This window comes from Macrotis lagotis, chromosome 7 (genome assembly GCF_037893015.1).
Source record: "Macrotis lagotis isolate mMagLag1 chromosome 7, bilby.v1.9.chrom.fasta, whole genome shotgun sequence".
NCBI classification, from domain to species: Eukaryota; Metazoa; Chordata; class Mammalia; order Peramelemorphia; family Peramelidae; genus Macrotis; species Macrotis lagotis.
Window position 1 is genome coordinate 138026733 of NC_133664.1, and position 13474 is coordinate 138040206.

The 13474-nt window shown below is 36.8% G+C and overlaps 1 protein-coding gene across 1 annotated transcript in view; it reads left to right on the forward strand.

The window, feature by feature from the left end:
* Positions 1 to 5245, forward strand: part of WNT2 (Wnt family member 2) — a 61433-nt gene extending 56188 nt beyond the window's left edge. Inside the window, exon 4 of the mRNA XM_074195152.1 lies at positions 3410 to 5245. Coding sequence (XP_074051253.1) covers positions 3410 to 3639 — 230 coding nt within the window. The 3' untranslated portion in view covers positions 3640 to 5245. The remainder of the gene's footprint in view (positions 1 to 3409) is intronic.
* Positions 5246 to 13474: the final 8229 nt, after the last annotated feature.

A 13474-nucleotide genomic window follows, 5' to 3' on the forward strand; every position in this document is an offset into this window, starting at 1 on the left:
TAATTTTTCTTATGGGCCCTCATAAAATTCTCCATCACTTCATGCAGAAAATGGAGTGTTCAGACTAGTTGTCTTTACCTGTTGCCACTGCATTTCATCTTTTTGAGAATCCTGCTCTAGAGATTACTAAATTTTCTAACTTTAGGTCCCTCTGAATTAAGATCTTGTTAGCTCTTCTTGTATTTATCTGTCCCCTCCATCAAAATTGTGATCATGCTGAAGAAGACATCAAGTTCAAACTCCCTGTAATCAACAGATTCCAAATCAGATGCTTACATTTCTGAGAGAACTATCCTTATGGCCCACTTGCTGTCTTATGAGTTATCCCACTTAACACAGAATTGTCACAAATCTCTCTAAGAACTATTTCCCATTAAATTAAAGATCATTGAATAAAATGTTTGTGATAAGATGTGAGGCTTTATTTTAGTAGTGAGATATTTTGTTTTGTTTTCCCCTCACCAATGACTTGGATTTGGGAGTGATGGTGATGATGATGATGATGATAATGATCATCATGACGATAGTTTTCACTTACATTGTGCCTAATATGTACCAACCACTGTGCATAGTGATTTACAAATATTATTTCAATTGATCCTCAACAACAATGCTGAGGGGTAGATACTTATCCTTAAAGATGAGGAAATGAATGTTACATAAAAGTATCTGAGGCTGGATTTCAACTCAAATCTTCCTTACCCAAGGTCTGGTACTCTATCCTGTGCACAAAAGAGCTTGGGGAAAAAGGATTTAGGAACTCTAAAACTTTTTGGATGTTTATTGATTTAAAACCAATAGGATTTAAAAGGGCGAGTAGATTATAAAATGGGGTGGGAAATATAAACTCAAAATTCAGAATAGTATTTCATATTTGGTATGCACCAAAATGTGATCATTTTTAAGAGAAACATGTTGTTATAGAAGATTTGGGGTTGGGAAACTTGGTTGAGAATTGGCTCTCATTCTTAAGCTCTTGTGTATATGGACACCATAAGTCAATTCTCAATGTCTTCCTTATCCACAAAATGACAATGAAAATTACCATAAAAAAACAACTAGTATCTTTGGATAGACCTGCATAAAAACATATTTCAACTCAAAATCGGTAAAGGCATCAGAACAATTAGAGTTGTCTCCAATGAATGGAACTACCTCAGGAAGCAATTGGCTTCCAGATATTGGAGATTTCCAAGGCATATCGGGATGACTATGGATTAGGGACAGGAATGGGCTAGTGCCAGCTCCTATAGCTATTATTAAATTTTCATTGTGAAAACTTTACACCTTAGAAATCAGCAAACATTAAAAATAAGGTTGTCTAACTTTAAGGAAATGATGGAGAAATGTCAGTAATGAAGATTAAAGGAATTTTATTGAGCATAGTTGTTAAATATTTAACCCCAAATAAGGATATTTTGGAAGGAATTCTTACTTAGGAGTTGGCTCTCTGAGGTCCCATCCAATTCTGGAGTTTTATGATTCTATTTGTACCTCATATAGTTGTCCTGAGGAAGGCATGTAACTAAATAGTAAAGTCAATATATAAAAGGAACTCTGGCAAATAGAAGTCTAAACAATGTGGTTAGTAATGTCAACTAGATTGTGTTCTACATGAACACATCAGAACTTTGAACCTCATTGAAAATTCTGGTTAATATAGTCAATGAATTTGTAACTGACCAATCAATTTACACTTGTCTTAAAAATGACATGAAATGTAACTTGAATAGAGAATGAACATTCTGTTTTTAACTAAAAAAATGAGTCTTTTATAAGTAACAAGTAGTCCCTTCCTCCTCTCTACTTGTAGGTATAAAAATAAATAATGTTTGAATGCTTGCTTTGAAAGCACCAGAACAGGTGGTGCTTTAATTTGGATTAACCTTGAAGGAAAAAAAAAAACAACAACTTAATTTTTCCTTTCTTTTCTTTTTGTTAAAGTTTTGAGTTCTAAATTCTCTTCCTCCTTTCTGCCCTTCCCATAACTGTTGAGAAGCAAATATGACCAATTACGCCTGTGAAGCCATGCAAAATACATTTCTATAAAAGAAGGTAAAAAATATCTTCTTTAGTCTGCCTTCAAAGTTCATCTGTTCTCTTTCTGGGGATGGATAGTATTTTTCATCATGAATCCTTTGAAATTGTTCTGTGTCATTGTATTGATCAGAGTTGTTAAGTCTTTCACAGTTGATCATCATTGCAATAATGCTGTTGCTGTGTACAGTGTTCTGGTTCTGCCCTATAGGCCCACTGGTATAACCACCATTCCTTGTACCCAGGGAAGGCTTTTCATCTGTTTCCTTTGAAATCCAAAGGATTAAGTGTCCATACTTGTTTGAATTTTCTGCTGAGATATCAAACAGTTCCTGGATTTCCCAGGAAGCACAAATAAGTGGATTAGGTAGAGTGAAGACTGCATATGATCAGATATGGAGATTCTGTCAACATCTCTTCCCTTATTCTTGTTCCCCATCTCATATTGGTGATACCCTGGTGAATGTTAATAAAATAGGTGCAAAGTTGTGTGGAGAGGCAGCATATTATTATGAAGAGGCAGGGATTTGGATCAGAGGGACTCCAATACAGGTTCTGCCACTTGCAAGCTGTATGACCCTCAGCAAGTCACTTGACACCTCTATGCTTCTGGCTCCTCATATATAAAATGAATTTTGGATAAGATGGCCTCAAAATTCCCTTCTAACTATCTACGATCCTAAGTTTTAGCCTAAGGATGGAAAAGTGACTGGAGAGGGAGAAAGGGTAATCAGAAATACTTATTTCACTGAAGAATTCCCTTAGAATCATTGCTGAAGAGATGAAAAGTTAAAAGGAGAATGAATCCTACTTCTTTGGAATGACAAGAAATCGATATGAAATCAGGAAATTATTTGTTGTTCAGACATTTGTCTTCATTACACCAAATATGAATATTTGGAAACTTTTGCATTTTTAATTCTTTTCATACAAGTATTTGGCATGCTGAAGATATGGACCAACACCAAATGATCAGACAACTAGATATGGAAAAAACTATACCTTTCATCTTTGACCAGAGGGAATCATCCCTATATAAAAGACAGAGGAAATGAAAATGAAGATCTTAGATTTAGAGCCAAAAGGAACTTCAGAGGTCATTAAGTTCATTTCATTTTATATAGAGAGAAACTGAGGCACAGAGAGGTTTAGCAACCTACCCAAAAGTGTTTGAGACAGGATTATGAACTCATTTCTTCCTGTCTCTTGGTTCAGAGCCCTATCTTTTATGCCATAATGCTTCTCCTTTAAGAAAATGCTTGGCTCTTCTAGGATTGGCTCTGTTTTCTCTTATGAAAGAATGGATAACCATGGCTAAACTTTTCTAAAATAAAGTCAAATAGATTATCTTCCTTCATTGATTTCTTTCCAGGTTCCCTGGGCACTGCAGGCCGTGTGTGTAATCTGACTTCTCGTGGCATGGACAGCTGTGAAGTCATGTGCTGTGGAAGAGGCTACGACACATCTCGGGTCACCCGGATGACCAAATGTGAGTGTAAGTTCCATTGGTGCTGTGCTGTACGCTGCCAGGACTGTCTGGAGGTGGTGGATGTTCACACTTGCAAAGCCCCGAAGAGCCCCGACTGGGTGGCACCAACATGACCCACGCATCCACCCACCAGCTGCCTTTTCTCCCCTGGGATTCATCTTATCTGCAGAGACACTGGACTTTGGAGTTCCCCTCCAGGGGAGGCATGTTTCTGAAAGTGAATGGCAGACACTCTGACTCACCAGAAGTCACCTCTCCCTTCTTGGGGTCTCCAGGACTGTGTAGTGCATATAAGTTATATCTTATTCTATTTACATTACTGGGTTCCAACACTTCCCTTTGACATAGCTATGAATATCATGATGTCTCTTGTACTATTGGGAGTGTTTTTTAGTTTGTTTGGTTTTTTGGTGGGGAGATGGGGGAGAAGAGATAGTGTTTGTTGTTGCTCTACCCAAACTTCCTCCAAAAAAATTGATCGGGGAAGACCAGAATTCAAATGATATTTCTCTGTCTCTCAACTGAATGCTCACAAAAAAAGGTGATTTCATGCAACTTCTACTAAATTATCTCATAATTCCTAGAAGGACCATGACAAGCTTTTTTACTTTATTGTTTAGGGTCTGATTAAGAGATTTTAAGAGACACCAGCATCGTCTGGTAATTGATAACTAACATATTTTAAATACACCACAAATTTGAAATGTTTTCCCAAGACCATTTGAATTCAGCATTGAATTCAGACGTGAAAACAATTAAGAGCAATGGTTTCTGCTTCTCAGGTAAGGTAATTACAGAAGACAAGAATTTCAGATTGAGCATCTGATAATGTTTCTGTACAGATGAGCCAGAAAAATGGGGATCAAATTCCTATTTGGTGTTTGCCATGTGAATCATGGAGTCTTATAACTGGAACAATTTGATAATGACCACTTTTGGGTTGACAGGGCCAGAAATGAAAATGCTGATGACAAGGTTTCCATAGCTAACCCCAAAACTGCAGTATAAACTTGAGTATAAACAGATTGCAAAGGGGTGGCCCAAATGGTGTAAGGAGTGCCTCTGAGGACCGACAGTACTAACACCCATTGCATATACTTTTAATCATGCTTTTTTGATGATTAAGAGATGATGTGGTCCTGACCTTAGGCAAATGACACATAGCCTTGCTTATAAACTCCATAACCGTAATATTATCTTGCAAAAAAAAATGAGCTTTGAGAACTATATTAGAATGGCTCAGCTGTAATTATGGGAATATTAGTAAGCAAATTGTGATCTCCTGCTGTGAGTTAAAAAATGACATTTGCAAAAGATGATAAAGCTGACTATGAAACTAAATGAGAAGTGAAATGAATGAAAATATTCTTTGCTATGAATGAAAATATTCTGGCTATTAGATTCTTGTTCTAAGCTTAATCTCCAGTACAGAAAATTACTATATTATTAATATGCACACTGTAATAATTTTAAGAAATTATTGATTTAATCAGAATAGGTATTCCTTCCAGTTATCTCTTAAGGTGGTCTATTCTAAATCTTCCTCCTTCTTGACCTCTCCAATCCAATAAATATTTATTAAGCATCTGTTAAGAGGCAAACATTGAGAATACAATCAATAAAAAGATAATCGTTGCACTCAAGGAAGATGACACACAAAAGGAGTCAAGGAAAGGGTCAGAGATGAGACACCAGGAGGTACCTAGCATGGGGCATTTGGTTCAATGAGTTGAAATCAGACAGGACAGTAGACACTAAGTGGATCTGACACTATTGACCATCCCCTTCTCCTGAATACTCTTTCTTCATGACACAGCACTCCTGCTTCTTCACCTATACCTATCTGACTAGTGCTTCTCAGTCTTCTTTTTCAGATCCTGATCCATATCCCACCTTATAAGTGTGGATGGACTCAAAGATTCTATCCTGGGTCTTCCTTCTTTTCTCTCTATACTCTCTCTTGATGAACTTACCAGCTCTCAGCTCTGTGCAGATGATTCTTCTATCTATATTATTAGTCCTAGTCTCTCTCCTGAGCTCCATTAACTCATCACCAACTGCCTACTGAACATTTTAAACTGGATGTCCTATAGATATTAAATGGAACAGGTCAAAAGTAGAATCCATTATCTTTCCCTCAAAACCCATCCCTCTTTCTAATGTCCCTATTTCTGTTGAGAGTTCAAGCTTCCTTCTAAGTCACTCAAAGTTCACACTCTGGTATCATCCTTGACCTTTCTTCTCCCTCACCCCCTAATAATAATAATAATTAATAATAATAATAATGATAATAGTTGCTCGATTTAGAGGACCATGCATGCCATGTTCATGGTGGCATGACTTACACTTCATGTTTATTATAATGAGGGGTATGTTGTGCAAAGACATCCTTCTCACTTGCCTTTTCCAGAACCATTTCACCCTTTGGTCTGATTTGATAGAATTTCTGGTGATAGTCTGGATGTTGCGGGGTCTCTTGGTCTTTAAACATAGTTTCCTCTCCCATATCACTGAGTCACTCAGTGCTCCAGCAAGGCTGGGCAGAACATGAATAGGTAATATTTGGCAGCAAAATAGCAATCCACAATATACAAGGTACCACAACATTTCAGCAATGTCAGACTGCATTGACAGGGTCAATCCATGCCTGGTTCAATGGACTAATTATCAGAATGGCCTTTCCTCTCAGACCTTCAACCACACTCCCCACTAGAATCCAAAGATTTGGGTTTCCCAGAAGTTTCCTGGAGTGTCATGGGAAGAATGCCGCACCTCTATATCCAATCAATCACCAAGTCTTGTTCATATAAACTCCACACTATTTCTTATGCTAATTTCCTTTCTCTCTACTCATTGGCCACCACCCTGGTTCAGACCCTCATCACTTCTCATCCATTACAAGAACCTCCAAATTGGCCTTCCTTCCTGCCTCCAGTTTCCCACCTCTCTAATTCATCTTCCAAACAGCTGTCAAATTGTTCTACCTAAAGCTCAAGACTCCCATGAGCAAGAAAATAAAATGGTTGCCTTTACTTTGAGGATAAAATACAAACTCATTTATTTGGTATGTAAAGCACTTCACAATCTGGCTATGTTTCTAGGCTTGGTGCACATTACTGTACTTCACCTCCTTGATGTTTCACCCAAACTGTTCTCCTTACTCTTTCCCACATAGTACATCCCATCTCCATATTTTTGTACAAGCTGTCCCCCTTAGCTAGAATACACTTTCTCCTCATTTCTCCCATGTAGAATCCCTCAGTTCAAGTACAGGCTTCCTTCATGGTATCTGACCCGAGCCCCACATTTTCTAGTGTTCTTTCCCACAAGAAATTATTTATTTTGTTTGCATATATTTTACATTTTTAAACCCTATATCCATGTGGTTTTTTTCTCAATAGAAGACTAGCTTTTTGAGGGCAGGGACCATTTTTGTTTTTGCATTTCCAGCATCTAGCACAGTTCCCACCCCCAATCAGCTCTCAATAAATGCCTGCTGAAATGAACTGATGAGGATAACAATTCCTTGTCCTACTGGATGATCTTTATGAGTTCCCATGGACAAAGCAATTAATCACTTGTCTGCTGGCCTTCCAAGGAAAAGCCTGGCCAAACAGTTTAGACCTTTAATGACAGTCCTATCATTGTATCCATACTCAAAACCTTTCTAGCTTGGTAGGACCTTGTGAAGACTGTGATATGGTCTCAGATAATCCAGGTTCACCTCTGTAATATGATAAAGCCTTAGGATGCAACTTAAGAGGAGAGCTATAAATACATTTCTTTCTCATTATCTTGCTGCCAATCACTGACATTTTTTTTTCTTTCTTGTTCTTTATCATTTTGGTACATGGCCTCTCTTCTTCTCTACCTTATAACAATTTAGGGGATCATTGAAAATAAGCAAATCCAGGAGCTTAGTAAACTCTCATCCATTAGGACCTTGCCCTTACTGTGTTTAGTTGGCACTTCCTGATAGTCTTATAAATGGCAAGATTGAGTTCTGGTTGTGGTGTTGTACACCTGTCATCCCTATTTCCAGGGAAGTTGAGGCTGTCAGATCTCTTGAACTACAGGAGTTTTGGTTGATAAGGTATCCCCACTAAGTTTGGCATTAATGTGGTGAGTCCCTGGGAGCAGAGGAGTACTACGTTGCCTAAGGAAGAGTAAAATGGTCACAGTCCAAAATGCAAGAAATCAAAGCTCTATCTCACTCAGAATAGGATTAGACCTGTGGGTTTGATGTGAGATCTTATACTTCCAAACTGGGTGTGAGAGAGAAGAAGAAAAGGATGAAGTGGGGGAAATAGGAAGAAGAAAAATGATGATGGCAGCAGAATTAAAGCAAATCTAGGTTGGCTATTTCAGAAAAAGAGTTATTATATACAGTAAGCAGAAAGTGGGATTATTGTCTTGAAATAACCTCCCAGAGTTAAACATTGACATTCCATGAACTATATGGATAGCCCAAAGGAATTTGAGTGGGCCAATAGACATACTATGGTATGACAGATAGGTGAGCCATTAATAATGCATTAATTAATATACTGACAACTGAACTTCAGAATCAAGGATTTCACTTAATTGAAAGTTCAGAATATTAGAATTTTATAACTGAAATAGACCTTGTTTAGTACAAATCTTTTATATTCCTAAAAGCAACTGCAACACCAGGAACAAGGTCCTAGGTCCTGAAACAAGGAACTAGGTCCTGAAAGACTATGATCTATCTCTCCAAGACTTGATTTCTTCCCCAGTAAAATTTTTCAATCATCTTACTTCATTTTAAGAAACAATAGGGGGGCAGCTAGGTGGCACAGTGAATAGAGCACCAACCCTAGAGTCAGGAGTTCAAATCTGACCTCAGATACTTAATTAACTAGCTGTGTAACCTTGGGAAAGTCACTTAACCCCATTGCCCTGCAAAAACAAAACAAAACAAACAAAAAACCAAAACAAACAAAAAAGATAAAAAAAAGAAAGGATAGGCTCTAAAGAATGACTCATTGTTATTCAGGATACTCACTTGAATATCTTGCCCTTTTTAGAAAATGCCTTTCCTTAAAAAGTATTATGATTAGAGGCTGCATAATTTTAGAGTCCAGTAAAAATCTATTGGAATTAATGTTTTCAGTTTTACAAATTTTCAGCCAAAAGGATTCCACAGAAATCCCTCGATTTTTTAAGGGTTGACTTTTGTTTCCACTAAAATGTTTCATTCCTTGGGAGAATGTTCAGATCCTCTGGTCCATAAAAGTATTTATAATACTAGTAGATAAGTAAGAATATGGTCATCCATGACCTAAATAGCAAGAAGATTTAGAGGCAGAATAAAATTTGCTTAAATTAAAATGTTTAAGCAACAGTCATCTCTTAAACCTGTCTTCACAAAATATCTCATTTGAATTATAAATGCCCAGAATGATAAAATTTAGAGTAAGAATCAATCAAAAAACATTTTATAAAGTGCCTACTAACGGTCAGTCAATGTGCTAGAAGGACTCTTGTTGCTCATCTAGCTCAACCCCTATAACAAGCCACCCTCCAGTCCCTTCATTGTAAACTGCCAATGAAAGAGAATGTAATACCTCTTCAATTCCATGTCTGATTGTTAGTTCTATCTTCCTGATTTAAAACCTAAATTTGACTCGATTATTCTTGGATCTGCCCTTGGTCAGAAACTCTTTTCCATATGACATTCTTTCAAATGCTTTAATGCAGGTCTTTCTTCCCACATTATCTTTTCTTTAGGTTAAACATCCACAGTTCCTTTTATCTCATCCTCATTTGTCATGTATCAAGATCCTCCCTCATCCAGATTACTACCTTCTAAACATTCTACACTTTACCAATGTCCTTCTTAAATGATAATGCCCAAAATTGAACATGGAATTTCATATGTGATCTGAGTATGTAGGAATTTAGAGAGACTCCTCATTATTAAATACTGTGCTTCTCTGAACTTTTTGACTACCATATTACACATACCCCTAATATTTTTTACTCAGTTTGATTCCCCATTCTGTGCTGGTGACATTGATTGTTTGAACCTATGTAAGACTTTGCATTTATCTCTATTGAATTTCATCATATTATACCCAGACCCATATTCTAATTGATTGAAGATCTTTTTGGATTTTTAATCTCTCTCATCCTTAGTTTTGACTTCTAAGTTATCTTCATCTTATCAATTTTATGCAATTATTTTATCTCCTTTTTGATTCTATTTTTTCTTCTTTATGTCACTTTAAAAAACCATTATTGTCTATGGTTTCTCTTGCCAATCTCCATTTATTCTGAAATTTAGAATTTTGGATACTATTGTTATAAGATTATGCTATGCTCTACTTATTACCTGTCTTTCTTTCCATCTTCCATGCCTAATACTTGAAAAAAAACTAAACTGGTTAGTTAGTTTCTTGTTTTACATCCTCATTATATGTTTTCAGAACTTCATTTTTGAGGGCTTCTCAATCCTCAAAATGACTTCCCATAGATCTATACTTCCTTGGAACCCTTTGAAACCCATATCAAGTTAGGCCTCTATGTCCTATATCATATTTTTTTTGAAGGGAGAGGTCATTTCTCCCTAAGTTTCCCATTATTTCCATTCCTATAACCAGTTCCTCTCTATTAATGATAATAAAATTCAATATAGAATTTCCTGATGTTGATTCCTTCATCATTTGAAGGATAAAATTATGATTAAGGCAAATCAAGAAGTCACTAATTACTTTGCTTTTGACAGAAAAACAATCCTAGCAGATGACTGGATAAATGAAAGACCCTATAACTTCTTTATCATACATCTAATTCCCAAATTCCTCATCAATTTCCTTTGTCTAAATGGTCTATTGCATACTCTGATGACAAAAATCACTTCTGGTTTTTCTTCCATTGATCTTTCTTAAATTCTCTTCATACAGTTCCTTTCTCTGGTTTCTTATAAATATACCTTCCTGATGCTACCTATACCCAATCTTTTCCTATTTCTCTTTAAAAATTAAACCCATCTAGAGCCATATTCATGGCTTCTTTCCATCCATATTCAGGGGTTTCATCCCATTAATTCCCTATGATACCTATATGGCCAAATTTGCCTTGTTGCATTATGACTTATTAGAGTTTCTCTTTTTTTTTTCATGTTACCTAAACTTTGGATATTTACTTATAGATATTTGAACCCATGGGTTTTAATATAGGATCTTTTCTTGGATTTTGTCTCCTGTTTACTTCTTAATGTCTCAGCTATTATTCTTTGTTCATTTTAGCTACCTTCCATGGTATCTAGCTTGTTGAATAGACATAGGTAGTTTTCTCTCTTCCCATTCTGTTTAGTTTAAAGTGCTTTTGGTTAAATTTGCAAGACAGCCAGCACATACATTCCTATTGGCCTTTGTTAGGTGTACTCCATCCCTGGCCAAGAATCTGCCATCTCTGTATTTTATATTATAGTCTCACAACCTCTGAGGTAGCTAAGACAAGAATTATTATCCCTATGTATAACATGGGGAATATCCGGCCCTGAAACATTAAGTTACTTGCCTGTGGAGGTATAGTAAATTGATGGAAACTTTGGAGCTATAGCCAGGGTATCAAACCTCATTCCTTCTCCTGAATTAAGAACATCTCCTGAGGGCTTAGGTTTCTAGTTCCTGAATCCTAGAAGGTGCTAGCAGGAAGAAGGCTGATACCCTATAGAACAGTTTCAATTGTGAATCAGTGAGATTCCAGGTTGGTATCTTCTACTCTTTGGGTAAGGGGGTTATGTGTCTGCACAATTCTAAGAGAACCAGAAGTGGAATCTTATTTTATACTAACTCCTTCAATATTGGAGAAAGAGAACATAGGAAAATCCTCTATATAGGGAACAGGTTGTAGGCCAGGGCTGGCAGGGATTATTTTGAACTCCTGATTTAGAGCTAGTATACTTGGGATGTGCCTCAGGCAACTCCCTAGGATTTATCTACTAAGTCAGAGATTTAGTGGAGGGAGTTCCCCACCCAAGCTGGATGAAATCATAGCTCCTTCCTGTATCCCTGTGATAATAGCTGACATTTCTGTAGTGTGGTTTTAAAGTTTACTTCACATGTATTCTTTCACTTCAGCTTCACAACAACCCACTGAAGCAGGCATTATAGTTTTATTTTCCCACTTTACAGAAGAGGAGCCTGAAAGTCAGAAAGGTGAAGTGACTTGTTTTGGGGTCAAAATCCTCCCCCCACACACACACACACATGCAAAGTTATTCAACTAGTCCATGGCAGAAATGAGATTCCCATAAAGGCCTTCCAAACTTCAAGATTCTATCAGCTCTATAATGTTGCCTTTCATGATTCTGAAAAGAGGAGAAAGGGAAAGGAAATATAGAGTACACATTATACCAATAGCTTTATAATTATTATCTTTTTTGATCCTCCCTGAAAGATAGATAGGTGCTATTATTTCTATTTTAGAACTGAAGCAGAAGAAGCTATGTGCTTTGAGTTACATAGTTAGTAAACTTCTGAGCCCAGGTCTTCCTGATACCAGGCCCAGTGTTCTATCCACTATACCTAACCAGCTGCTTCTGTGCAGTAAGCTCTAAATTATTTTTTTCTTTTGGAAGCGAACTGCATCATAGAGATGCTAAAACATTTTTTTTAGGTTTTTGCAAGGCTTGCCCAAGGCCACACAGCTAGGTAATTATTAAGTGTCTGAGACCAGATTTGAACCCAGGTACTCCTGACTCCAGGGCCGGTGCTTTATCCACTACTCCACCTAGCCGTCCCTAAAACATTTAAGTCATGTAAATTCAGTAATCTAGAACCATCAATAATTCTATCACAGCAAAAACTTTTGAAAAAGAAAAAAAGATTTATTTTAGAAGCTTGTTATACAATATTTAACACAACAGAATTCCTTGTTAAAACAAGACCTGTGAGGGTCATTTGGAGTGTTCTAGCAAAAAATCTTGATGTTTGGTCTAGAGGCAATGTGAATTTTCCTTACTTCTCCAATGAGGTTTTTTATCATACAAATTATTACTTTATATTCCCTGGATACTCACTGTCTGACAGCTGGAGGGGACAACAATTAGAAACCAACATGGGATTAAAGTTAGCCATAGATAATTCACAAACTACAGAAAATTAAGAACTAATTATAGTCAGGATAGTGATGATGATGATGATGGCAATGATGATGATGCTGGAAAATTAAGAGCTACTCATCGCATTGATAGGGATGAGGATGATGTTGAATTTTAGTTTCCCTGGTGCCAAATTCATTCTACAATCAGGTGATAGTAGAGGTGCATTATTTCTCTTAAGGCACTAAAACTTTCCACCTATAGCATCCTAAAGGCTACTCTACTGGTCTCAAAAAAGTTACTTTTTCACTTAAAGTTACCTTTGTGACCTAAAGTCCCTGGCCTACAACCTAGAAGTATAGTGAGGACATAGGGTCTTTGTATATTATTCTTAAGTGCTATAAGGACCAGAATCTCTTATACTACTTCTTCATGGAAATTGTGCACTTCTACAAACATTGACCCACTCTTGCTCATGATCCATGTACATTCTGGAAGGAGTATAAGCCTGGGTGCCTGAAGATTCGGGTTCAAATTCAGAATTCCCATTCAGGATTTTTTTTTTAATTAATGCTAGTCATCACATCCTTTGCAATTGCCCCTGATATGTTAAATGACTTGCACAGAGTCACGCTGCAGTATGTCAGAGGGAGGACATTAATCCATGACAAACTAGATAAAATATACAAAGCACTTTACAAACCATAAATGCTAGGGATAGGTATTGTATTTGTGATTCAATAATACTGAAAAAAAATTAGGTGCTATACAGATACTCAAGTGGACCAGAAAGCATCCTTTGTGTCTGTCTGTTGTGCTTCAGGTTGGCTTCCTTCATCTCTAAAAGCAAAAATCAATTATTTCCATGATGGACCTCA